The sequence below is a fragment of the Eubalaena glacialis genome, chromosome 15, assembly GCF_028564815.1.
Source record: "Eubalaena glacialis isolate mEubGla1 chromosome 15, mEubGla1.1.hap2.+ XY, whole genome shotgun sequence".
Classification (NCBI taxonomy): Eukaryota; Metazoa; Chordata; class Mammalia; order Artiodactyla; family Balaenidae; genus Eubalaena; species Eubalaena glacialis.
The window spans coordinates 57687267-57714515 of NC_083730.1; the positions used below are offsets into that span (position 1 = coordinate 57687267).

At 36.7% G+C, this 27249-nt stretch overlaps 1 protein-coding gene across 1 annotated transcript in view; it reads left to right on the forward strand.

Moving 5' to 3' along the window:
- Positions 1–27249, forward strand: part of NDC80 (NDC80 kinetochore complex component) — a 61135-nt gene that overhangs the window by 7568 nt on the left and 26318 nt on the right. Inside the window, exons 7-11 of the mRNA XM_061169950.1 lie at positions 18796–18885; positions 21043–21136; positions 22611–22717; positions 23463–23607; positions 26016–26221. Of these exons, the coding sequence (XP_061025933.1) occupies positions 18796–18885; positions 21043–21136; positions 22611–22717; positions 23463–23607; positions 26016–26221 (642 nt within the window). The remainder of the gene's footprint in view (positions 1–18795; positions 18886–21042; positions 21137–22610; positions 22718–23462; positions 23608–26015; positions 26222–27249) is intronic.

Consider the following 27249-nt stretch of genomic DNA (forward strand, 5'->3'; position numbering starts at 1 on the left):
GCACCAGTTAAAAGATCCTCAACAATGTCTGAGAATACCCATTTTCCCACATGATAGGCATTATTGTTTTAAAATCTTTATCCATTTGGGAGGTGGAAATGTAGCTTGTTTTAATATATTATTAAAGTGATTATGTTTTTGTATGATTTATCATTATCACTGCTATTTCTTATAACTTGCTTATATGTGCTTTTTTGGCCTATTTTATATTTCTTTATTTTTTTCTGGTATTACTATAAGCCTTTATATATTGAACCCCTTACATATTAAGCTTATCGATGTTTTTAATAATTGACAACATGACAAGCAAAGATAATTTTTTTTGTTTGCAATTTTTGGTTTTTGTTTTGTTTTGTTTTGTTTGTTTTAAATTTTTATTTATTTATTTATTTATTTATGGCTGTGTTGGGTCTTCGTTTCTGTGCGAGGGCTTTCTCTAGTTGTGGCAAGCGGGGGCCACTCTTCATCACGGTGCGCGGGCGTCTCACTATCGCGGCCTCTCTTGTTGCGGAGCACAGGCTCCAGACGCGCAGGCTCAGTAATTGTGGCTCACGGGCCCAGCCGCTCCGCGGCATGTGGGATCTTCCCAGACCAGGGCTGGAACCCGTGTGCCCTGCATTGGCAGGCAGATTCTCAACCACTGCGCCACCAGGGAAGCCCTCAATTTTTGTTTTTAAACTTGAATATTCACACATTATAACTGCATATTCATGTCTTTTGACTTTTTTATCTTGTTTATTTGCAAGATCGCCATTTTGTATGTCAAAAAGAGTTGAATTGGGTAAATAAGCTCTTATGTATGTGGTGCAAATGTTTTTCCCTCATTATCCTTTTGATTTATGAGCTGTATTTTAATTGGTTGCAAATGTAAATATGTACATGTTTACCTAGTCTAATGCAGTCTCTTCCTTCTATAGCTTCTGAGATTCCTGTCCTACTTAGTGCTGGAATCCTTAGAACTAATACTGTCCCCTGACATTGTCTTGGCCGTCAGCAAGCCCATAACTAAATGTAGGCAGGCATTGGAGATGGATTTTGACCCAGGAATATACTGGTACATTCAGCACCACCAATTTTCAAGAGAGAAGTAGAAATCCACTACCATAGTCCATTAATACAACTTAAGTTTTATTGAACTTTATGTATAACTTTTATGCGTTCAGTTTGCCTCTCCTCAGTGATACACGTGGACATTGGGTAACCACCTCTCTGCTCTTCCCTCCAAATACCCCTATTGTCATTAGAACACCTTACCCTTGTTTGCCTAAACAGCTTAGGTCATTGTTATGTTTTTGGGAGATAGCATTTCCACAGTGATACAGGAGCTTCTGTATGGAGTACCTGCTTTGGCTTCTGTCGGGGAAGGACCTCTTGAGATGCCTCCAAGTCCGTTACATAGACTTGGAGGCATAGGTTGAAATCCCCTCCTTCCTATCTTAATTTGCTTGAGGTAGTGCAGCTGAACACTATAGCAATGTAAGAATCAATGAGAGAGCATTCATAGGTTTCTTATGCTTTCTTTCCCACTTAACGGAATCCTAGGTAATTAGCCACACTTAGGATGGTCTCCTTTACTCCCATGTTTTTTAAAAAGTGCTTTCGCTTTTTTCCCTAGTATTTTTATGGCTTGTTTGTATTGTGTTTAAATCTTAAACCATCTGCAATTTATTTTAACATTAAAGAAAAGGAAATTTTATTTTTTAAATGGCTCACTCGTATACCTCAATACCTTTTATTGGATAACCCATCTTTTCCCCTTGGTTTTTTTTTTTTCTTTAATTTTGTTGAGATATAATTGACATACAGAACTGTAAATTTTAGGTGTACAGCGTAATGACTTGACTTACATTGCCAAATGATTACCACAGTAACTTTAGTTAAAATCCATATCTCATATAGATGCCAAAAAGAAAAAGGAAAAAAAATGGGTTTTTTCCGCATGATGAGATCTTTTAGGATCTACTCTCTTAGCAACTTTCAAATATACCAAACAGTAGTGTTTGGTATATACACATGTTGTATATTACATTCCCAGGACTTATTTACCTTATAGCTATAAGTTTGTACCTTTTGACCTCTATCCAGTTCTCCCACTCCCTAACCCCCTGCCTCTGGTAACCACAAATATGATCTCTTTTTGTTGGCTTGTTTTTTCAAAATTCCACCTGTAAGTGAGATCAGGTAATATTTGTCTTTCTCTGTCTGACTTGTTTCATTTAGAGTACTGCCCTCAAGGTCCATCCATGTTGTCACAAATGGCAGGATTTCCTTCTTTTTATGGCTGGATAGTATTCCATTGTGTGTACCTATGTGTATGTGTGTATATATATACACATATACCACATTTTCTTTATCCATTTATCTGTCAGTAGATGCTTAGGCTGTTTCCATGTTGTAAATAATGCTGCAGTGAACATACGGGTACAGGAATCTCTTCAGCATAGTGATTTTGTTTCCTTCAGATACATACCTAGAGTGGAATTGTTGCATCATGTGGTAGTTCTAGTTTTAATTTCTTTAGGAACCTCCATGGAAACCAGTGTTTTCTGTGGTGGTTGTACAAGGGGTCCCTTTTCTCCACATTCTTACCAGCATTTATCTCTTGTCTTTTCCATGTAAGACATTCTCAAAGGCATGAGGTTTTCACTGTGGTTTTGATTTGCATTTCCCTAATGATTCGTGATGTTGAATACCTGTTGTCCATTTGAATATCTTAGTAAAAATGTATACTCAGGTCCTTTGCCCATTTTTTTAATTTCATTATTTATTTCTCGGCTATTGTTGTATGACTTCTTTATGGATATTGGATAGTGACACCTTATCAGATAAATGCTTTGCAAATATTTTTTCCCATTCCATAGGGTACCCTTTCATGTTGTTGATCATTTTTTTGCTGTGCAGAAGCCTTTTAGTTTGATATAGTCCCACGTGTTTATTTTTGCTTTTGTTGCCTTTGCTTTTGGTCTCAAATCCCAAAAAATCATTGCCAAGACCACTGTCATGGAGCTTACTGCCTATGTTTTCTTCTAGGACTTTGTTTTGTTTTGTTTTGTTTTTAACATCTTTATTGGAATATAATTGCTTTACAATGGTGTGTTAGTTTCTGCTGTATAACAAAGTGAATTAGCTATATGTATACATATATCCCCATATCCCCTCCCTCTTGCATCTCCCTCCACCCTCCCTATCCCACCCCTCTAGGTGGTATCAAAGCACCAACCTGATCTCCTTGTGCTATGCAACTGCTTCCCACTAGCTATCTACTTTACATTTGGTAGTATATATATGTCAGTGCTACTCTCTCACTTCGTCTCAGCATACCCTTCCCCCCTCCCTGTGTCCTCAAGTCCATTCCCTACGTCTGCATCTTCATTCCTGTCCTGCCCCTAGGTTCATCAGAACCTTTTTTTTTTTTTTAGATTCCATATATATGTGTTAGCATACAGTATTTTTCTCTTTCTGACTTACGTCACTCTGTATGACAGACTCTAAGTCCATCCACCTCACTACAAATAGTTCAATTTCATTTCTTTTTATGGCTGAGTAACATTTCATTGTATGTATGTGCCACATCTTCTTTATCCATTCATCTGTTGATGGACCCTTACGTTGCTTTCATGTCCTGGCTATTGCAAATACTGCTGCAATGAACATTGTGGTACATGTCTGCTTTTAAATTATCGTTTTCTGAGGGTATATGCCCAGTAGTGGGATTACTGGGTCATACGGTAGTTCTATTTTTAGTTTTTTAAGGAACCTCCATACTGTTCTCCATAGTGGCTGTATCAATTTACATTCCCACCAACAGTGCAAGAGGGTTTTCTCCACACCCTTTCCAGCATTTATTGTTTGTAGATTTTTTTCATGAAGGCCATTCTGGCCGGTGTGAGGTGATACCTCATTGTAGTTTTGATTTACATTTCTCTCATGATTAGTGATGTTGAACATCCTTTCATGTGTTTGTTGGCAATTTGTATATCTTCTTTGGAGAAATGTCTATTTAGCTCTTCTGCCCATTTTTCGATTGGGTTGTTTGTTTTTGGGTATTGAGCTGCATGAGCTGCTTGTATATTTTGGCGATTAATCCTTTGTCAGTTGCTTCGTTTGCAAATATTTTCTCCCTTTATGAGGGTTGTCTTTTCATCTTGTATATGGTTTCCTTTGCTGTGCAAAAGCTTTTAAGTTTCATTAGGTCCCATTTGTTTATTTTTGTTTTTATTACCATTTCTCTGGGAGGTGGGTCAAAAAGGATCTTGCTGTGATTTATGTCATAGAGTGTTCTGCCTATGTTTTTCTCTAAGAGTTTTATACTGTCTGGCCTTACATTTAGGTCTTTAATCCATTTTGAGTTTATTTTTGTGTATGGTGTTAGAAAGTGTTCTAAATTCATTCTTTTACATGTACCTGTCCAGTTTTCCCAGCACCACTTATTGAAGAGGCTGTCTTTTCTCCATTGTATATTCTTGCCTCCTTTATCAAAGATAAGGTGACCATATGTGCATGGGTTTATGTCTAGGCTTTCTATCCTATACCATTGACCTATACTTCTGTTTTTGTACCAGTACCATACTGTCTTGATTACTGTAGCTTTGTAATGTAGTCTGAAGTCAGGGAGCCTGATTCCTCCAGCTCCATTTTTCGTTCTCAAGATTGCTTTGGCTATTCGAGGTCTTTCATGTTTCCATACAAATTGTGAAACTTTTTGTTCTAGTTCTGTAAAAAATGCCATTGGTAGTTTCATAGGGATTGCATTGAATCTGTAGATTGCTTTGCCAATCCAAGAACATGGTATATCTCTCCATCTGTTTGTATCATCTTTAATTTCTTTCATCAGTGTCCTATAGTTTTCTACATACAGATCTTTTGTCTCCTTAGGTAGGTTTATTCCTAGGTTGCAATGGTAAATGGGAGTGTTTCCTTAATTTCTCTTTCAGATTTTTTATCATTAGTGTATAGGAATGTGAGAGATTTCTTTGCATTAATTTTGTATCCTACTACTTTACGAAATTCATTGATTAGCTCTAGTAGTTTTCTGTTAGCATCTTTAGGATTCTCTATGTATAGTATCAAGTCATCTGTAAACAGTGACATTTTTACTTCTTCTTTCCCAATTTGGATTCCTTTTATTTCTTTTTCTTCTCTGATTGCCGTGACGAAAACTTCCAAAACTATGTTGAATGATAGTGGTGAGAGTGGGCAACCTTGTCTTGTTACTGATCTTAGAGGAAATGGTTTCAGTTTTTCACCATAGAGAACGATGTTGTCTGTGGGTTTCTCATATATGGCCTTTATTATGTTAAGGTAGGTTTCCTCTCTGCCTACTTTCTGGAGAGCTTTTATCTTAAATCGGTGTTAAATTTTGTCAAAAGCATTTTCTGCATCTATTCAGATTATCATATGGTTTTTATCCTTCAATTTGTTAATATGGTTTATCACATTGACTGATTTGCATATATTGAAGAATATTCACATGCCTGGGATAAACCCCACTTGATCATGGTGTATGATCCTTTTAATGTGCTGTTGGATTCTGTTTGCTAGTATTTTGTTGAGGATTTTTCCATCTATGTTCATCAATGATATTGGCCTGTAGTTTTCTTTTTTTATGACATCTTTGTCTGGTTTTGGCATCAGTGTGATGGTGGCCTCATAGAAGGAGTTTGGGAGTGTTCCTCTCTCTGCTGTATTTTGGAAGAGTTTGAGAAGGATAGGTGTTAGCTCTTCTCTAAATGTTTGACAGAATTCACCTGTGCAGCCATCTGGTCCTGGGCTTTTGTTTGTTGGAAGATTTTTAATCACAGTTTCAATTTCAGTGCTTGTGATTGGTCTGTTTTATATTTTCTGTTTCTTCCTGATTCAGTCTCGGAAGGTTGTGCTTTTCTAAGAATTTTTCCATTTCTTCCAGTTTGTCCATTTTATTGGTATACAGTTGCTTGTAGTAATCTCTCACGATCCTTTGTATTTCTGCAGTGTCAGTTGTTACTTCTCCTTTTTCATTTCTAATTCTGTTGATTTGAGTCTTCTCCCTTTTTTTCTTGATGAGTCTGGCTAATGATTTATCAATTTTCTTTATCTTCTCAAAGAACCAGCTTTTAGTTTTATTGATCTTTGCTATTGTTTCATTCATTTCTTTTTCATTTATTTCTGATCTGATCTTTATGATTTCTTTCCTTCTGCTAACTTTGGAGGTTTTTTGTTCTTCTTTCTCTAATTGCTTTAGGTGTAAGGTTAGGTTGTTTATTTGAGATGTTTCTTGTTTCTTGAGATAGGATTGTATTGCTGTAAACTTCCCTCTTAGATCTGCTTTTGTTGCATCCCATAAGTTTGAGGTTGTCGTGTTTTCCTTGTCATTTGTTTCTAGGTATTTTTTGATTTCCTCTTTGATTTCTTCAGTGATCTCTTGGTTATGTAGTAGGGTATTGTTTAGCCTCCATGTGTTTTTATTTTTTACAGTTTTTTTCCTGTAATTGATATCTAGTCTCATAGTGTTGTGGTCGGAAAAGATACTTGATATGATTTCATTTTTCTTTTAATTTACCAAGGCTTGATTTGTGACCCAAGATATGATCTATCCTGGAGAATGTTCCATGAGTACTTGAGAAGAAAGTGTATTCTGTTGTTCTTGGATGGAATGTCCTATAAATATCTATTAAGTCCATCTTGTCTAATCTGTCATTTAAAGCTTGTGTTTCCTTATTTATTTTCATTTTGGATGATCTGTCCTTTGGTGAAAGTGGGGTGTTAAAGTCCCCTACTATGATTGTGTTACTGTCAATTTCTGCTTTTTTTGGCTGTTAGCATTTGCCTTATGTATTGAGGTGCTCCTATGTTGGGTGCATAAATATTTACAATTGTTATATCTTCTTGGATTGATCCCTGTATCATTATGCAGTGTCCTTCCTTGTCTCTTGTAACAGTCTTTATTTTAAAGTCTATTTTATCTGATACGAGAATTGCTACCCCAGCTTTCTTTTGATTTCCATTTGCATGGAATATCTTTTTGCATCCCCTCACTTTCAGTCTGTATGTGTCTCTAGGTCTGAAGTGGGTCTCTTGTAGACAGCATATATACAGGTCTTGTTTTTGTATCCATTCAGCTTGACTGTGTATTCTGATTGGAGCATTTAATCTATTTACATTTAAGGTAATTATTGATATGTATGTTTCTATTACCATTTTCTTTATTGTTTTGGGTTTGTTTTTGTAGGTCTTTTTCTTCTCTTGTGTTTCCTGCCTAGAGAAGTTCCTTTAACATTTGTTGTAAAGCTGGTTTGGTGGTGCTGAATTCTATTAACTTTTGCTTGTCTGTAAACGTTTTAATTTCTCCATTCAAATCTGAATGAGGGGCTTCCTTGGTGGTGCAGTGGTTAAGAATCCGCCTGCCAATGCAAGGGACACGGGTTTGAGCCCTGGTCTGGGAAGATCCCACATGCCGTGGAGCAACTAAGCCTGTGCGCCACAACTACTGAGCCTGAGCTCTAGAGCCTTCGAGCCACAGCTTCTGAAGCCCGTGTGCCTAGAGCCCGTGCTCCGCAACAAGAGAAGCCACCGCAATGAGAAGCCCGCGCACAGCAATGAAGACCCAACATAGACTTAAATTAATTAATTAATTAATTAATTTTAAAAAATAAAAACGGAAATCTCTTTTATAAAAAAAAAAAAATCTGAATGAGATCCTTCTTGGGTATAGTAATCTTGGTTGTAGGTTTTTCCTTTTCATCGCTTTAAATATGTCCTGCCACTCCCTTCTGGCTTGCAGAGTTTCTGCTGAAAGATCAGCTGTTAACTTTATGGGGATTCCCTTGTATGTTATTTGTTGCTTTTCCCTTGCTGCTTTTAAGATTTTTTTCTTTGTATTTAATTTTTGATACTTTGATTAATATGTGTCTTGGCTTGTTTCTCCTTAGATTTATACTGTATGAAACTGTCTGTGCTTCCTGGACTTGATTGACTATTTCCTTTCCCATATTAGGGAAGTTTTCAACTATAATCTCTTCAGATACTTTCACAGTCCCTTTCTTTTCCTCTTTTTCTTCTGGGACCCCTATATTCGAATGTTGGTGCATTTAATGTCCCAGACGTCTGTGAGACTGTCCTCAATTCTTTTCATTCTTTTTTCTTTATTCTGCTCTGCAGTAGTTATTTCCACTATTTTATCTTCCAGGTCACTTATCCGTTCTGCTTCAGTTATTCTGCTATTGATTCCTTCTAGAGAATTTTTAATTTTATTTATTGTGTTGTTCATCATTGTTTGCTCTTTAGTTCTTCCAGGCCTTTGTTAAACGGTTCTTGTATTTTCTCCATTCTATCTCCAAGAGTTTGGATATCTTTACTATCATTACTCTGAATTCTTTTTCAGGTAGGCTGCCTATTTCCTCTTTTATTGTTTAGTCTGGTGGGTTTTTACCTTGCTCCTTCATCTGCTGTGTATTTCTCTGTCTTCTCATTTTGCTTAACTTACTGTGTTTGGGGTCTCCTTTTCGCAGGCTGCAGGTTCATAGTTTCCGTTGTTTTTGGTGTGTTCCCCCAGTGGGTGACGTTGGTTCAGTGGGTTTTGTAGGCTTCCTGGTGGAGGGGACTGGTGCCTGTGTTCTGGTGGATGACGCTGGACATTGTCTTTCTGGTGGGCAGGACCGTGTCTGGTGGTGTGTTTTGGGGTGTCTGTGACCTTATTATGATTTTAGGCAGCCTCTCTGCTAATGGGTGGGGTTGTATTCCTGTCTGGCTAGTTGTTTCTCATGGGGTGCCCAGCACTGGAGCTTGCTTGCCGTTGGGTGGAGCTGGGTCTTAGCGTTGAGACGGATGTCTCTGGGAGAGCTCTCGCCGATTGATATTACTTGGGGCCAGGAGGTCTCTGATGGTCCAGTGTCCTGAACTCGGCTCTTCCACCTCAGGGGTTCAGGCCTGACTCCAGGCTGGAGCACCAGGACCCTGTCAGCCACACGGCCATGTACGTAGGGATTTTCTTGCCTTTTGGGAAGTATGAGGTCTTCTGCCAGCATTCAGTAGGTGTTCTGTAGGAGTTGTTCCACATGTAGATGTATTTTTTTCTTTTTATAAATTTATTTATTTAATTTATTTTTATTTTTGGCTGTGTAGGGTCTTCGTTGCTGCGCGCGGGCTTTCTCTAGTTTCGGAAAGCAAGGGCTACTCTTCGTTGTGGTGCGCAGGCTTCTCATCGCAGTGTCTTCTCTTGCTGCAGAGCACGGGCTCTAGGTGCGTGGGCTTCAGTAGTTGTGGCTCATGGGCTCAGTAGTTGTGGCTTGTGGGCTCTAGAGCGCATGCTCAGTAGTTGTTGTGCACGGGCATCGTTGCTCTGCGGCATGTGGGAACTTCCCAGACCAGGGCTTGAACCCGTGTCCCCTACATTGGCAGGCAGATTCTTAACCACTGCGCCACCAGGGAAGCCCTGTAGATGTATTTCTGATGTATTTATGGGGAGGAAGGTGATCTCTACATCTTACTCCTCTGCCATCTTGAAGGTCCTCCTACAATAGGAGACTTCACTGAAGATGCCAACCTCTGCAAGAGCTAGAGGTGCAGAGGCATTTTTTTTTAATTTATTTTTTTATACAGCATGTTCTTATTAGTCATCCATTTTATACACATTAGTGTATACATGTCAATCCCAATCTCCCAATTCATCACACCACCACCCCCACCTGCTGCCACTTTCCCCCCTTGGTGTCCATACGTTTGTTCTCTACATCTGTGTCTCAATTTCGACCCTGCAAACCGGTTCATCTGTACCATTTGTCTAGGTTCCACATATGTGCGTTAATATACAGTATTTGTTTTTCTCTTTCTGACTTACTTCACTCTGTGTTACAGTCTCTAGATTCATCCACGTCTCTACAAATGACCCAATTTCATTCCTTTTTATGGCCAAGTAATATTCCATTGTATATATGTACCACATCTTCTTTATTCATTCGTCTGTCGATGGGCACTTAGGTTGCTTCCATGACCTGGCTATTGTAAATAGTGCTGCACAGAACATTGGGGTGCGTGTGTCTTTTTGAATTATGGTTTTCTCTGGGTATATGCCCAGGAGTGGGATTGCTGGGTCATATGGTAATTCTATCTTTAGTTTTTTAAGGAACCTCCATACTGTTCTCCATAGTGGCTGTATCAATTTACATTCCCACCAACAGTGCGAGAGGGTTCCCTTTTCTCCACACTCTCTCCAGCATTTGTTGTTTGTAGATTTTCTGATGATGCCCATTCTAACTGGTGTGAGATGATACCTCATTGTAGTTTTGATTTGCATTTCTCTAATAATTAGTGATGTTGAGCAGCTTTTCATGTGCTTCTTGGCCATCTGTATGTCTTCTTTGGAGAAATGTCTATTTAGGTCTTCTGCCCATTTTTTCATTTTAATATTGAGTTGTATGAGCTGTTTATATATTTTGGATTTTAATCCTTTGTCCATTGATTCATTTGCAAATATTTTCTCCCATTCTGAGGGTTGTCTTTTCGTCTTGTTTGTAGTTTCCTTTGCTTTGCAAAAGCTGTTAAGTTTCATTAGGTCCCATTTGTTTATTTTTTTTTTTAACTTATTTATTTATTTATATTTATTTTTGGCTGTGTTGGGTCTTCGTTTCTGTGCGAGGGCTTTCTCTAGTTGCGGCGAGCGGGGGCCACTCTTCATCATGGTGCACGGGCCTCTCACTGTCGTGGCCTCTCTTGTTGCGGAGCACAAGCTCCAGACGCGCAGGCTCAGTAGTTGTGGCTCACGGGTCTAGTTGCTCCACGGCATGTGGGATATTCCCAGACCAGGGCTCAAACCCATGTCCCCTGCATTGGTAGGCAGATTCTCAACCACTGCGCCACCAGGGAAGCCCACCATTTCTTTATTTTTGTTTTTATTTCCATGACTCTAGGAGGTGGATCAAAAAAGATCTTGCTATGATTTATGTCAAAGAGTGTTCTTCCTAGGTTTTCCTCTAAAAGTTTTATAGTGTCTGGTCTTACATTTAGGTCTCTAATCCATTTTGAGTTTATTTTTGTGTATGGTGTTAGGGAGTGTTCTAATTTCATTCTTTTACATGTAGCTGTCCTGTTTTCCCAGCACCACTTATTGAAGAGACTGTCTTTTCTCCATTGTATATCCTTGCCTCCTTTGTCATAGATTAGTTGACCATAGGTGCGTGGGTTTATCTCTGGGCTTTCTGTCCTGTTCCATTGATCTATATTTCTGTTTTTGTTCCAGTACCTAATTGTCTTGATTACTGTAGCTTTGTAATATAGTCTGAAGTCAGGGAGTCTGATTCCTCCAGCTCCGTTTTTTTCCCTCAAGACTGCTTTGGCTATTCAGGGTCTTTTGTGTCTCCATACAGATTTTAAGATTTTTAGTTCTAGTTCTGTAAAAAATGCCATTGGTAATTTGACAGAGACTGCATTGAATCTGTAGATTGCTTTGGGTAGTATAGTCATTTTCACAGTATTGATTCTTCCAATCCAAGAACATGGTATATCTCTCCATCTGTTGGTATCATCTTTAATTTCTTTCATCGGTGTCTTATAGTTTTCTGCATACAGGTCTTTTGTCTCCCTATGTAGGTTTATTCCTAGGTATTTTATTCTTTTTGTTGCAGTGGTAAATGGGAGTGTTTCCTTAATTTCTCTTTCAGGTTTTTCATCATTAGTGTGTAGGAATGCAAGATATTTCTGTGCATTAATTTTGTATCCTGAAACTTTACCAGATTCATTGATTAGCTCTACTAGTTTTCTGGTGGCATCTTTAGGATTCTCTATGTATAGTATCAAGTCATCTGCAAACAGGGACATTTTTACTTCTTCTTTTCCAATTTGTATTCCTTTTATTTCTTTTTCTTCTGTGATTGCTGTGGCTAGGACTTCCAGAACTATGTTGAATAATAGTGGTGAGAGTGGACATCCTTGTCTCGTTCCTGATCTTAGAGGAAATGCTTTCACTTTTTCACCGTTGAGAATGATGTTTGCTGTGGGTTTGTTGTATATGGTCTTAATTATGTTGAGGTAGGTTCCCTCTATGCCTACTTTCTGGAGAGTTATTATCATAAATGGGTGTTGAATTTTGTCCAAAGCTTTTTCTCCATCTATTGAGATGATCATACGGTTTTTATTCTTCAGTTTGTTAATATGGTGTATCACATTGATTGATTTGTGTATATTGAAGAATCCTTGCATCCCTGGGATAAATCCCACTTGATCATGGTATATGATCCTTTTAATGTGTTGTTGGATTCTGTTTGCTAGTATTTTGTTGAGGATTTTTGCATCTATATTCATCAGTGATATTGGTCTGTAATTTTCTTTTTTTGTAGTGTCTTTGTCTGATTTTGGTATCAGGGTGATGGTGGCCTCATAGAATGAGTTTCGGAGTGTTTCTTTCTCTGCAATTTTTTGGAAGAGTTTGAGAAGGATGGGTGTTAACTCTTCTCTAAATGTTTGATAGAATTCACCTGTGAAGCCATCTGGTCCTGGACTTTCGTTTGTTGGAAGATTTTTAATCATAGTTTCAATTTCATTACTTGTGATTGGTCTGTTCATATTTTCTATTTCTTCCTGGTTCAGTCTTGGAAGGTTATACCATTCTAAGAATTTGTCCATTTCTTCCAGGTTGTCCATTTTATTGGCATAGAGTTGATTGTAGAAGTCTCTTAGGATGCTTTGTATTTCTGCGGTGTCTGTTGTAACTTCTCCTTTTTCATTTCTAATTGTATTGGTTTGAGTCCTCTCCCTCTTTTTCTTGATGAGTCTGGCTAATGGTTTATCAATTTTGTTTATCTTCTAAGAGCCAGCTTTTAGTTTTATTGATCTTTGCTATTGTTTTCTTTGTTTCTATTTCATTTATTTCTCCTCTGATCTTTATGGTTTCTTTCCTTCTGCTGACTTTGGGTTTTGTTTGTTCTTTCTCTAGTTCCTTTAGGTGTAAGGTTAGATTGTTTATTTGAGATTTTTCTTGTTTCTTGAGGTAGGCTTGTATAGCTATAAACTTCCCTCTTAGAACTACTTTTGCTGCATCCCATAGGTTTTGGATCATCGTGTTTTCATTGTCATTTGTCTCTAGGTAGTTTTTTATTTCCTCTTTGATTTCTTCAGTGATCTCTTGGTTATTTAGTAACGTATTGTTTAGCCTCCATGTGTTTGTGTTTTTTTACGTTTTTTCCCCTGTAATTGATTTCTAATCTCATAGCGTTGTGGTCAGAAAAGATGCTTGATATGATTTCAGTTTTCTCAAGTTTACTGAGGTTTGATTTGTGACCCAAGATGTGACCTATCCTGGAGAATGTTCCGTGTGCACTTGAGAAGAACGTGGAATCTGCTGTTTTTGGATGGAATGTCCTATAGATATCAGTTAAATCTGTCTGGTCTATTTTGTCATTTAAAGCTTGTGTTTCCTTATTAATTTTCTGTTTGGATGATCTGTCCATTGGTGTAAGTGAGGTTTTAAAAGTCCCTCACTATTATTGTGTTACTGTCGATTTCCTCTTTTATAGCTGCTAGCAGTTGCCTTATGTATTGAGGTGCTCCTATGTTGGGTGCATTTATATTTATAATTGTTACATCTTCTTCTTGGATTTGATCCCTTGATCATTTTGTAGTGTCCTTCCTTGTCTCTTGTAACATTCTTTATTTTAAAGTCTATTTTATCTGATATGAGAATTGCTACTCCAGCTTTCTTTTGATTTCCATTTGCATGGAATATCTTTTTCCATCCCCTCACTTTCCATCTGAGTGTGTCCCTAGATCTGAAATGGGTCTCTTGTAGACAGCATATATATGGGTCTTGTTTTTGTATCCATTCAGCAAACCTGTGTCTTTTGGTTGGAGCATTAAATCCTTTCACGTTTAAGGTAATTATCGATATGTATGTTCCTATTACCATTTTCTTAATTGTTTTGGGTTTGTGTTTGTAAGTCTTATCCTTCTCTTGTGTTTCCTGCCTAGAGAAAGAAGTTCCTTTAGCATTTGTTGTAAAGCTGGTTTGGTGGTGCTGAATTCTCTTAGCTTTTGCTTGTCTCTAAAGCTTTTGATTTCTCCATCGAATCTGAATGAGATCCTTGCCGTGTAGAGTAATCTTGGTTGTAGGTTCTTCCCTTTCATCACTTTAAGTATATCATGCCACTCCCTTCTGGCTTGTAGAGTTTCTGCTGAGAAATCAACTGTTAACCTTATGGGAGTTCCCTTGTATGTTATTTGTCATTTTTCCCTTGCTGCTTTCAGTAATTTTTCTTTGTCTTTAATTTTTGCCAATTTGATTACTATGTGTCTCGGCGTGTTTCTCCTTGGTTTATCCTGTATGGGGCTCTCTGTGCTTCCTGGACTTGGGTGGCTATTTCCTTTCCCATGTTAGGGAAATTTTCGACTATAATCTCTTCAAATATTTTCTCAGGTCCTTTCTCTCTCTCTTCTCCTTCTGGGACACCTATAATGCAAATGTTGTTGTGTTTAATGTTGTCCCAGAGGTCTCTTAAACTGTCTTCATTTCTTTTCATTCTTTTTTGTTTATTCTGTTCTGCAGCAGTGAATTTCACCATTCCGTCTTCCAGGTCACTTATCTGTTCTTCTGCCTCAGTTATTCTGCTATTGATTCCTTCTAGTGTAGTTTTCATTTCAGTTATTGTATTGTTCATCTGTTTGTTTGTTCTTTAATTCTTCTAGATCTTTGTTAAACATTGCTTGCATCTTCTCGATCTTTGCCTCCATTCTTCTTCCGAGGTCCTTGATCATCTTCACTATAATTATTCTGAATTCTTTTTCTGGAAGGTTGCCTATCTCCACTTCTTTTAGTTGTTTTTCTTGGGTTTTATCTTGTTCCTTCATCTGGTACATAGCCCTCTGCCTTTTCATCTTGTCTATCTTCCTGTGAATGTGGTTTTTGTTCCACAGGCTGCAGCATTATTGTTCTTCTTGCTTCTGCTGTCTGCCCTCTGGTGGTTGAGGCTATCTAAGAGGATTCTGCAAGTTTCCCGATGGGATGGGCTGGTCACAGAGGCGTTTTTTTCAGAGGGTTAGCAGCTTGCTTTTTTTTTTTCTTTTCCTCTGTGCTTCATCTAGTTTCACTTGTTCACAGGGTGCTTCATGCAGAGGCCTCGCACCTTGCACTTCAGATCAGAGTGCCTAGGGAGAAACGGCTGCACTGACACCTCCTCTTCTAGGAGTTTTATAGTTTTGGGTCTTACATTTAAGTCAAGTCCAATTCAAGTTAATTATTTTGAATGGTGTAAGACAGTGTTCTGGCTTCATTCTTTTTTACATGTGAATATCCAGTTTTCCCATCACCATTTATTGAAGAGACTGTCTTTTCACCATTGAGTATTCTTGGCTCCCTTGTCAAATATTCATTGATGTATATACATGGGTTTATTTCTGGGCTCTCTATTCTATTCCATTGGTCCATATGTCTGTTTTTATGCTAGTACCATAACTGTTTTGGTTACTATATCTTTATAATATAGCTTGAATTCAGGAAGTGTGATGCCTCCTACTTTGTTGTTCTTTCTCAGGATTGCTTTGGCCACTCGTGGTCTTCTGTGGTTCCATATAGATTTTTAAATTGTTTTCTCTAGTCAGCTTAAAAAAATGCCATTGGAATCTTGATAGGCATTGTATTGATCTATAGATGGTTTTGCATAGTATGGACATTTTAACAATACTAATTCTTCCAAGCAATGAACACGGGATATCTTTCCATTTATTTGTGTCTTCAGTTTCTTTCATCAGTGTCTTGTACTTTTCAGTGTAGAGATCTTTCATCTCTTTGGTTAAACTTGTTCCTTTATTGCTTTGATGCTATTGTAAATGTTATCATTTTCCTTTTTTCTTTTTTCAGATAATTTGTCATTAGTATATAGAAACACTACAGATTTTTGTATTTTAATTTTGTATCCTGCAAATTTACTGAATTTGTTGATTAGATGTAACAGGTTTTTTTGTTTGTTTTTTTTTTTGAGGGGGCTTTAGGATTTTCTGTATATAAAACCATGTCATCTGCAAATAAAGATAATTCTACTTATTCCTTTTCAATTCTGATGCCTTTTATTTTTCTTGCCTGATTGCTCTGGCTAGGATTTCCAGTACTATGTTGGATAAAAGTGGCAACAGTGGGCATCCTTAACTTTTTCCTGATCTTAGAGCAACAGCTTTCAGTTCTTTACCACTGAGTATAGTGTTAGCGATGGGCTTGTCATATATGGGCTTTATTATGTAGAGGTACATTTCCTGTATACACAGTTTGAGAGTTTTTATTATGAAGTGATGTTGAATTTTGTCAAATACTTTCTCTCTGTTGAGTTATTGTATGATTTTGGTTTTTTTATTCTATTAATGTGATGTATCACATTTATTGATTTGCATGCATTGAGCCATCCTTGCATCCCACAATAAATCCCACTTAATCATGTTGAATGACCTTTTCAAAGTGCTACTGAATTTGGTTTGCTAATATTTTATTGAAAATGTTTACCTCTATATTTTCATCAGGGATATTGGCCTGTAGTTGTCTGCTCTTACTGAATTGCCTAATTACTACTGTTCTTGATTGATTTCTGTTGGTACCACTGTTTTCAAACAAAAATTTTTCTGTTTTATCATTTAGTTGTGATGTTTCCAGATAGAAGATAATGTTTTTCATGTTGAAGCTTATCTGCCTCTTTCTAATTTTTATCAAGAATAATCATTGAACCTTATCATATGCTTTTACAGGATCTATTGAGATGATTGTTTTTCTCTTAACCTGTTGGTATGACATGATAGGGTATTGGTTCCCTAATAGTCTCTGTTTGTTAATTGTTGGTTATTCCTTTGCTATACTCCTGAATTCAGTTTGTTAATGTTTTATAAGTAAAGTTTTATTTCTGCTCTCACTCTCATTATGCCTCTTAGCGCAGAGCTCATAAGCACATCCTTATTACGGTGTTTGAGTGATAGGAGTTTTGCCAAAGTTGCCCTGTCTCCCCTCTACCAAGGAGCATGAGTAGGAGGGTGCATATGCTCCACTAGCTCTGTGATTAGCCTTTTGGTTAATAACCAAAGTGGGCTAGGGCATTACTCATCCAGATCCCTCTGAGTCCTTTTCTTTTCTTATAACATAATATCCTTTTATAATATGGAGGAGTAGTATTTTATTGGTAAATGCCACCTCTGGGTAAAAAAAGATTACTCAAGTCCATATTTCTGGTTATCTCTATCCAATTTCAGGTTGAAACTTTTTCAACCAAATCTTCTCAGTACAGAAGAACTTCTAGTTATTGTAGTAAGAGTCTTTCCTATAGTTCCTGGGGATCTGTTTGTCCCTTGTAAGGCTCTCCTTGAACCTTGCAGAGTAGCAAGAGTTTTCACAAGGACCTTTGACAAGGCAACAGAAACTCTGTCTTTATCTACCCTGATGATAAGATAGGAGATTCTTTTCTTCATCTTGGACTCTGCCTTACATGTCTTTAAGACTTAATTAAATCTGATTGTCACCCGAGGCTTTGTCAAGGGAGGAAGAGGTAAAGGATAAGTTGATAGAGCTTGCCTGCATCCACCCTAGATATACAAAAGGTCTTATGAGCGCCTTTGGAATAGGAAAGGAGCAGATAGGACAAGCTAGTCTAGACTAAGGACAGTATCCTCACTCAGCAATCCTATCTATATATGAATACTAGGATAAGAAAATGTAATGAAATATTTTCAACAGAAACCACATTCTTCTTTTACACTCCTAATGCATAGTCCATTTTTTTAGAGTTTAGTCTTCGTTATACTAGGTATACATTGATATCTTTACATTTTATAGCAATTTCATTTAAATTTTCTAATTTTCTTTTATTTTTAAAAGGTTATATTTCTAAAACAAGTTATGAAAACAAGTGTTCCAAAATGCAATTTATGTGCCTTAAAAACCTTTAGGCATTTTCCTTTTAGCTTGTTAATTATAACATCTGAATGTTTGCTATAATTTATTATCTGTTATCACTTTCAAGGTTAAATATTTGTATTTCTGAAGATTTTATATTGTAAAATTCAATCTAAAGTGCATGCTTATACAGTCTGAAGGAGTCAGTGGATAACATTTGCGCACCAAAATTGAGTTTATATAAAAGAGAAATAATTACTTTTGGCTTACCTTTTGTGGCAGTTCTGTTCTGGATTCTCAGAACTGCGTTAAAACGTGTGTAGGGCTTCTCTGGTGGTGCAGTGGTTAAGAATCTGCCTGCCAACACAGGGGACACAGGTTTGAGCCCTGATCCGGGAAGATCCCACATGCCATGGAGCAGCTAAGCCCGTGTGCCACAGCTACTGAGCCTGTGCTCTAGAGCCCACGAGCCACAGCTACTGAGCCCACGTGCCGCAACTACTGAAGCCCACGTGCCTAGAGCCTGTGCTCCACAACAAGAGAAGCCACCACCATGAGAAACCTGTGCACCTCAACGAAGAGTAGCCCCTGCTCGCCACAACTAGAGAAAGCCCGTGCGCAGCAACGAAGACCCAACACAGCCATAAATAAATAAATAAATAAATAAAATTTTTTTAAAATGTGTGTATATGTTCTCAATAATTGTATAAAAAAGATCAGCATATTTTTCGCTATAGAATAGAACTAAACGTGGAACCCATCCTTTTTTAATCCTAAGGGATTTAGTTACTAAAATATCAAAAGGATTATATTTTAAGGTTTAAAAGAATAACCTCTCATGAGACTTTGTCAGGCAGTAATGTGAATGCTCCTAAAAATGACACTGAAAACAAATTTGACAAAACATGAAAGCTATGTGTTTTCCTCAGAAACTTAATCAACTTAATATTTTGCTGTGTACTAAATAGTTACATAATGCCATGAAAGAAAGCTCACCTTTATTTGATGATGGACAGCCTTGGGGAGAAGAAACTGAAGATGGAATTATGCATAATAAGGTACCTTACATGACTGTAAACATTAGAGTTATCTTAATATTAACTAAATGTGTTATTATTGAAATTGATATATTCTTTTGTAGAACTTGTCTTTTTGCTTCCTGAAAAATCTGCTAAAACTGATTTTTGGAAATATTAGTCAATGGAATTACTCTTGAAATCACATTGTAGTTTCCTAGAAGTAACTAGGAACGGAAATTTGTAAATTTTAAGTAAATTAAAAAAGCAATGCAATTAGAATTATGTCATAACATTATTGTTATATGTACAGATGTAATATTTGTCTTTCTCCCCTATCTTTTATAATGAAGCCATCAATACTGGCATCATTATTGTAATATAGTATTTTGTCAACACAAAGCCTGAAAGACTGGGTCTTTAATTAGATGGCATGTGGGTTTTTTGCTTGTTTTGGCTTTTTAGTTAGGCATATTGCACTTAAGAGTTGCCACTTCCAAAAGTGATTGAGATAAAAGTAAATAGATGGTCTAAATTGGTTCCCAAACCATCCTGTATTGGAGCCTTAACTATGTAACTAACCCTACCCTATTTCCTAAAATACATAAATTTATATATCCAAAGGGAGCAAACACCGACTCCAAGGAATAAATTTATAGTATTGAGATTAAACATCAGTGTCCCCTAGCCTATATAAAAGACCAGGTACTATGCAGGTCCCTAAAGATTTAAAAAAATAAAAATTCTCTGTTCTTCACTCTTTGGAGCATTTGTCATAAAAAGAAAGTGGAAATAACCTCAGCTTCATCTTTTATTACTACCTGGGAAATAGTTCAAATAGATGTATCAACTGACTGGCATGGTAGTGTTCCTTTTTTTTTTTTTTCAAACAAAGAATATCATACCCCATTACTACTTCATTAGTGATCCTTGCTGGAGAAGCAGCTAGAAAGCCTTTGATCCTCTTGAGAGAATTCTCTTCCCATGTTGCAATATGTGTACTAGACTAGATTTATTTGTGCCTCAGTTCTCACCCAAATAAAATTATAATACCTACTAAATGACTAAATATTAAATTTATTGATATTCATCCTAAATGTTAAAACAGTAAAAGTTATTCTTGCTATTTTAGCTGTTATTTCAGATGACGATATATAAAGAAGCACTTGGGAAATTATAAAGTGCTATTTTTATTTTTTAATTTTAATTTTAAATTTAATTAAAAAGAGTTACCGAAGTATCCAACTTCATCAGATTCTGAGCCTCAGCTTTGTAGATCTAGAAATTCATTTTTTTTTTAACCTGCAAAATCAAAATTGACCAAACTTAAGGAAACGTTCACTCTTACCAAATTCACATCTGAAGAAGAATAAAAATGTATTAATTTACCACCAGTGACACATCTTTCCAGTTACAGAAATACTCATACTCCCTATTCAGGGCACCCCTTCAGTATCAACCAAGTAATAAGAAGATTGCTTAGTAAGCAGAGAATCAGCACAAAGGGAATTGGTTTATCTTGAGGGATGTGTACTTCATCTGGCTGTGGAAAATTCTGATCAGCCATCCTTGCCTCCTAACAAAGTACACATCTTCAGTAAGCAAAACACCTCAGAATTGCAAAATAGAGTATTATTTTCTCTTGGATAAATATTAAGAGTACTAATAGTCTACTGTTTAGGTCTCTACTAACCATACCATGTTTTAGCGTGAAGTTACAATGTAAATTATAGCCTTTATTAATTATGTTCTGGTTTTCACAACTAGATCTTGTCAGTTTAATTAGACTTAAATGATCAGCAATTCATTTAAATTTTTAATTAGTTAGATTATCCCTAAAGATGCTCAAGTTTGCATTTTATGTTGAATTATATTTATTAATAAGCTTCCTTGTCTAACCTTCTCAAAATTCTGAAGATATGGGTTTTTTTTTTACCATTTACTAAGTATCACCTTTATCCAAATTGAAGTATTCTTTTCATCCTTATTATTCACTATAGAAGTAGCAGAGTGAGTAAATCTGTGCAGCATAATTAATGATATTCCCTAGGTTTGTATCTCATTTACAGGAGTTCATGTAACCACTTAGTGTTCCTGACTTTTATTTTTTAAATTCAAATTTAAATTTCTACTTAGAAAAGTGAAATAAACTAAATAGAGAATCATGGCTTTGTTTTTAAATCTGCTTAACCCAATCAGTTGTTTTTGGACTACACCATAAAATGCTATGAGAGTTTCATGACTGGTGCCGACAGCTTTGAAGAGATGAATGCAGAGTTGCAGTCCAAGCTGAGTAAGTGTTCTCATTCCTAGAGGGCTTGCTTTGGGTCATTTAACTCCGCTCAAGGAGTTGTAGCCTATCTTACTATGCCTAATGTAAATGCGTTTAGATGCCTCCTGATTTTTATCATAACTGTTTCTTTGGTGGAGAGGAGTAAAGGTTAAGCAGAAAGAATACTGGTGTTGGAGTCAGACCTGAGGCAGGACCCCTTACTGCCTGTGTGACGTTAACAAACTACTTAACCTGTCTAACAAAGTTTTGCAGGATTAGATGGCCATGTTTATAAATGTCAAACGTGCTACCCGGAGCACACAATATAATCAGCAAATGGTATTCCTCTTGGGGGATGATACCCCTGTGATATCCTTGCTTTATTATTTTAGAAATTAAAGTACCAGTTAGTCAAAAGATCTATGGTCTCTTTCAAAATGTATGTCATATAGTTAATGGGCCATGATATTTCCTAAGAAAGAAATTATTTTTCCACTTAGCTAATCTAGTGACATTCGGTATTTACTGGCTTACTTTAAAATATTCCAGAGTATTATTTTACATTGTTGTTCCTTTTTTGTAATAGTCTTGTATATAAAATGCCAGAGTGGTAGGTAAAATAGATAAGTTTAAGATGTGTAAAGCGATCCTCCAAAGACTATGGAATCAATCAAAATAGGAGATCACCCTGCCACTCTTAGCACAAAAAGTGAAAGCATTCTCTTTTGTTTCCATGGGATATACTTTCCTGAAGAATAAGCGGGACAGGGACTTCCCTGGTGGCACAGTGGTTAAGACTCTGCGCTCCCAATGCAGGGGGCCCGGGTTCAATCCCTGGCCAGGGAACTAGATCCCACATGTATGCCGCAACTAAGAGTTCACATGCCACAAGTAAGGAGCCCATGAGCCACAACTAAGACCCAGCGCAACCAAATAAATAAGTAAATAAATATTTTTTAAAAAAGAAGAAGCGGGACAATTTCAGCTTGTCCACATGAGAAAGGGAGCAAAGAAAATGATGTTGTCTTTTTTTTAAAGAGGAAAATTCATAGTGATCTAACACTGAAAGCATCTTTGCTTTGATATTGTGTTATAATTAATTAAGCATATAAATTATATTCATTTATTCAAACAATATTTATTATATACATACTGTATGCCAGCCACCATGTAGGCACCAAGGATACAATAATGGATAAGAGGTAAAAATCTCTGCCTTTATGAGCTTACCTGCTATTAGAGACAATAATCAAATGAACAACTATAAGTCAAATGGTGATAAGTGCTCCGGAGGAAAATGAAGTAGGATAGGGAGGTAGAGAGTGCGGTGGACCAAAGGGAAGGGTTGCAGTTTTACAGACGGTAGGATGTCCTTCAGTGGGATGTTTTGAGTAGAGACTAGAGGAAGTGAGGAAGAGAGCAATGGTAAAAACCTGGGGGAGAATTTTTTAGGCAGATTTGAGACCTTATGAAGTTTCTGGGTTTTTTTCTCCAGAGGATTTATTTAATGTAGATGCTTCCAAGCTGGAATCATTAGCAGCAAAAAACAGAGCATTGAATGAACAGATTGCAAGATTGGAACAAGAAAGAGAAAAAGAACCGGTTAGTAAACATGCTTATCTTCAACAGGCTTATACACTTACTTATACTCTTGGGTCTCCTTGGACAACACCAGCTGTTTCTTTATTTTTTTTAAAAATACATTAACAAAATAAGCTTGTTAAAAGTTAATTTTTTTTACATAGGACAGAACTAATGAAAACGTGTTTGGTATCCTTAGAGTTTTGTTTTCCCTTGTGATCGATCAGTCTTGGACTAACAGTGTTCAGAATATGATGAAAGAGTCTTACCTATTTACATAAGACCAAAAAGATCTTTAGAACAAGGTCCGCATGTTATATACCTCTAGGGAGCACTACTTACAAGAGGCCCTGAGTTTTGTAGTTAGTGGAAAGAGAATGGTAATAAATGGGTTTATATAATATATTGTATCCAGAGGGCTTTCTAAAAGCTAAATGATAATATCCAGATATCTAATTTTATTTTGTGTTTTATATCACGGAAGCCCCTAGACTGTTCTGAAAAATAACAGATTTTAAATGTTTGTTCTTTTTCATTCTGGCCCTGGACTTTTTCGGTCCCAAACTGACTTCCGAAAAGTACGTACATCTTCTTGATTAGGTAATAACAGTAAGCTACCATTTTAGTTCTTTTGACTCCCTCTAAAAGTGAAAAAGAAACTAATTTACCTTTCTTTAAGATGAATTTAAATAATATTGCTTTAACTTTTAAGTAACGTATGGCATCATTATTGACGAGAATAATCGCACTTTCTCTTCTTTTAAAGAATCGCCTAGAGTCATTGAGAAAACTGAAAGCTTCCTTACAAGCAGATGTTCAAAAATATCAGGCATACATGAGCAATTTGGAGTCCCATTCAGCCATTCTTGACCAGAAATTGAATGGCCTCGATGAAGAAATTTCTAGAGTAGGTAAGCACAACTAATGCTGAAAGAGGTCATTCAGACTGGGATGGGGACCTGTGTGGGATTTATCACATGTAGAGACAGCTTTGTCATCTGTATCTTTTTACCTCTAATGGTAATGTATCAGGCAACCAAGTTTTTAGTGACATGTATTAGTTTTCTGAGGCTGCTGTAACGAAATACCACAAACTTGGTGGCTTAAAACAATGGAAATTTATTCACTCACAGAAGGCTAGAGGTTGGAAATCCGGCAGGGCCACACTTCCTCCCAGGACTCTGTGGGAGAATCCATTCCTTGCTTCTTCCAGCTTCTGGTATCTGATGCCATTCCTGAGATTGTGGCCCTGTCACTCCAGTCTCTGCCTCCATCCTCACATTGCCTTCTGTGTGTGTGTGTGTCTCTCTCTCTTCTGCCTATGTTAATTTCTCTCTGCCTTTATCTTTTAAGGACATTTATGATGGCATTTAGGGCCCACCTCGATAATCCAGGGTAATCTCCTCATCTCAAAATACTTAATCATATCTGTGAAGACCCCTTTACTAAATATGATAATGTTTACAAATTCCAGGGATTAGGATTTCCTATCTTTGGGTGGTCATTATTCAACCTACTACACCTTCTAACATGTTTTCAGACACCTGGCTTTTTAAAGCCAAGAGCGACCTTATCTAAGAACACAAGCTGCCTGAATATAAATATATTTTCTATTCCACCTTGTAATTAATAAGCCAGATTTTTAAATCTCTGCTGGCCTCAGTCTGCTATATTTTCCTTATCCTCTATCACCAGCTCCTAAGCTACTCAACAGCTTAAGTTGATTGAAAATAAGATGGAAAGATGCTAGTACTATAAAAGCCCAACTAAAAAAAGCATGTTTATATCTGGTATGCTGCTAACCTTGTTTTCATAAACACATATGGATCTTAATCATAAAACCTTGAAAATACTGTGACACATGAATTGATTGATGCTTCTATGGTGCCAAAAGGAGATCGAAGAAAGATATCTACACATCACAGAGCCATTGGCTGGCAGTTTACAAAATTAATAAATAACTATATGGACCTACTATACTATTTTCCCAGGCCTCTGCCTGCTTCAGTTTTATTCATTTAGGGTTTTACAGGCTGTGTCTGTGTCATGTAGGATTTATATAGATAGTCCTTAGGATATTTGATTTAGTTCTTAGTCTGTGGAATATTGATCATCTGTCTAAAATCAAGGACAATAATTATCTGGAGTATTTGCTAAATTGTTTTATTTTTTTCCAAATAAGTCTGATTACATATATTAGCTTTGCTGTAAACCAACTCTTTAAATAGTTTAAACTTGACCACTAATGTTTGTTCTCCATGACGACAAGGAGCCATAAACTAATTTTTTATTATAGCAATGTTTGTAATGCAATTAAATCAATACTTTATAATATTAATAATTTATCTTCCTTATTGGTATTTAATCTAGAGAATTTTTATCCTTCCCACTTTTCTTGTGAGACTTTTTTCCCAGTAATTGCAAACTGGGTAAGAGAGAGAGAAATACTTCAGCAGTCATTTGCCATTGCACAGTGATTTAGTTTGAGACAGCAATTTGATAACTGTTAACCTAAAATATTTTATTCTGAATTTTTTTAACTTTCTTGATTATTTAAAGTCATTCATGGCCAAGAGTGTGAATGAGACATATATAACTCTATAGATATTGCATATTGTGGATTTTTTGTGCCGATTCCTGTAATAAATGAAGTTTTACTTAAACCAGCCGTTTAATTCATTTTGAGCTCAGGTGTGGAGCTTCCCAACTACAGTACTACAATACGACTGAGTTATAACAAAGCCAAGATTTTGATCCTCTCAGCCCTCAGGATGATTTCCATGACCCCTTTGGTCATGAGCATCCTCATCCATTTATCCCAGCCTGCTTAAAAATACTGTCATATTTTTTATAAGCTATGAGTCATAAAATGTTGGCATCACTGTTCTATAGAACACCAAATATTTTAAATTTGATAACTTTTCTTCCCCTTTCATGATCATTTGCTGTTTGTATGCACCATCTTCTCTTGGTACAATATCATCGTTCATGATTACAAATTTTGGTAAAGCAAGAACCTAACCACTATGGTTGCTTAATATCTTATGAAACCACTGAAAATATCAGTGAAATAAGAATAAACTGATATATGTTTATTTAAATATTTTTTGTTTGTGAAGAACTTGTGGGTTTTCTGACTTTTTGCAGAGAATCATGTTGGAGTATTAAAAGCATTTTAACTGAACAACAGCAGACTATCTGTTAAGTCTAACAATTCTTAATCGTAATCATTATGTGTGGGAGTCAACTCTATTAAATAACGGCATCACTTTATTTGTAGGAATTGAAGGAACTTAACAAATTTTTTTTTTCAATGCAGAACTAGAATGTGAAACAATGAAACAGGAGAATTCTCGACTACAGAATATTGTTGATAACCAGAAGTACTCAGTTGCAGACATTGAGAGAATAAATCATGAAAGAAATGAATTGCAGCAGACCATTAATAAATTAACCAAGGACCTGGAGGCTGAACAACAGCAGTTGTGGAATGAGGAACTGAAATATGCCCGAGGCAAAGAGGCGGTATGTCATACCATTCCCAGAATGGCACCTCATTCAAACTTAACGTTTGTAAAAGTCTATCCCAGTTAAGAACAACTGAGTGGGTAGAATAAATTGGCTAAAAAGGTAAAATTTTTCAGCATTGACATTTTACTAAAAACACGCTCATCCCTTTATGTCAATTCAGTAACAGCCCAATTTCTCTGTCGATTTTAAGGTAGCCTGTATTTTCCAATAATGAACCAAGAAGTGAGCAAAAAAGTCTCTAAGGCCATGAAAATAATTTTCATAAATCCCAAGCCTTTTATTCCAGAAGTGGATATGAGTCAATTCTTCATTTACCTCCTCACTACTTAAACATTTATTTAACATCTGCTGTGTGCCACTTACCATGCTGGGTGTAGAGGGGAGATAAAAAGACATAGAAGCTTAAGAAACTTCCATTCTAGTAAATATTTTTCTACCATGAGATCAGACCTCCAATAGATGTTTGCACAGTGTACTGAGGGAGCATATAGTACACCTAACCAAGATTTTGGTGTGCATGGTGTGGGGAGATGGATGGAGGTAGATTTTAGAAAGGCTTCCTTGAAGATGTACACCTGAGCTGAATTGGGAAGTGTAAGGGAGAGTTAACATGGCAAGGCTAGGGGAGCCAGCAAACAAAGAAGTCTATGGGAAAGCTCAGGGAGAAAATAGCATGGTGCACTCTGGTACCCTAAGGTTTTCGTATGGCTGGAGCTTAATAGCAGGGGATGGGAGCATGTGCAAAAGATGAGACTCAAGGATAAGCAGAGACCAAGTGGTGAAGATCCTTTTCACGTTTAGAAGTTTGAACTTTATCCTGAAAGCTCCAGGAAGCCTTTAAAATTTTTAAACAGATAAGATCACATTTCAGAAAGATCTCATTTTTGGTAATGTGAAAAATGGGTAGAAGGGAGCAAACCAGTCAGATAAGGATCTGTGGCAGTAAGGTGGTAGAAATAACAAGCTGAATTGTAGGTAATGCTATTGGAGTTTCATCTGTGCTCCCTCATACTCCTGACCTG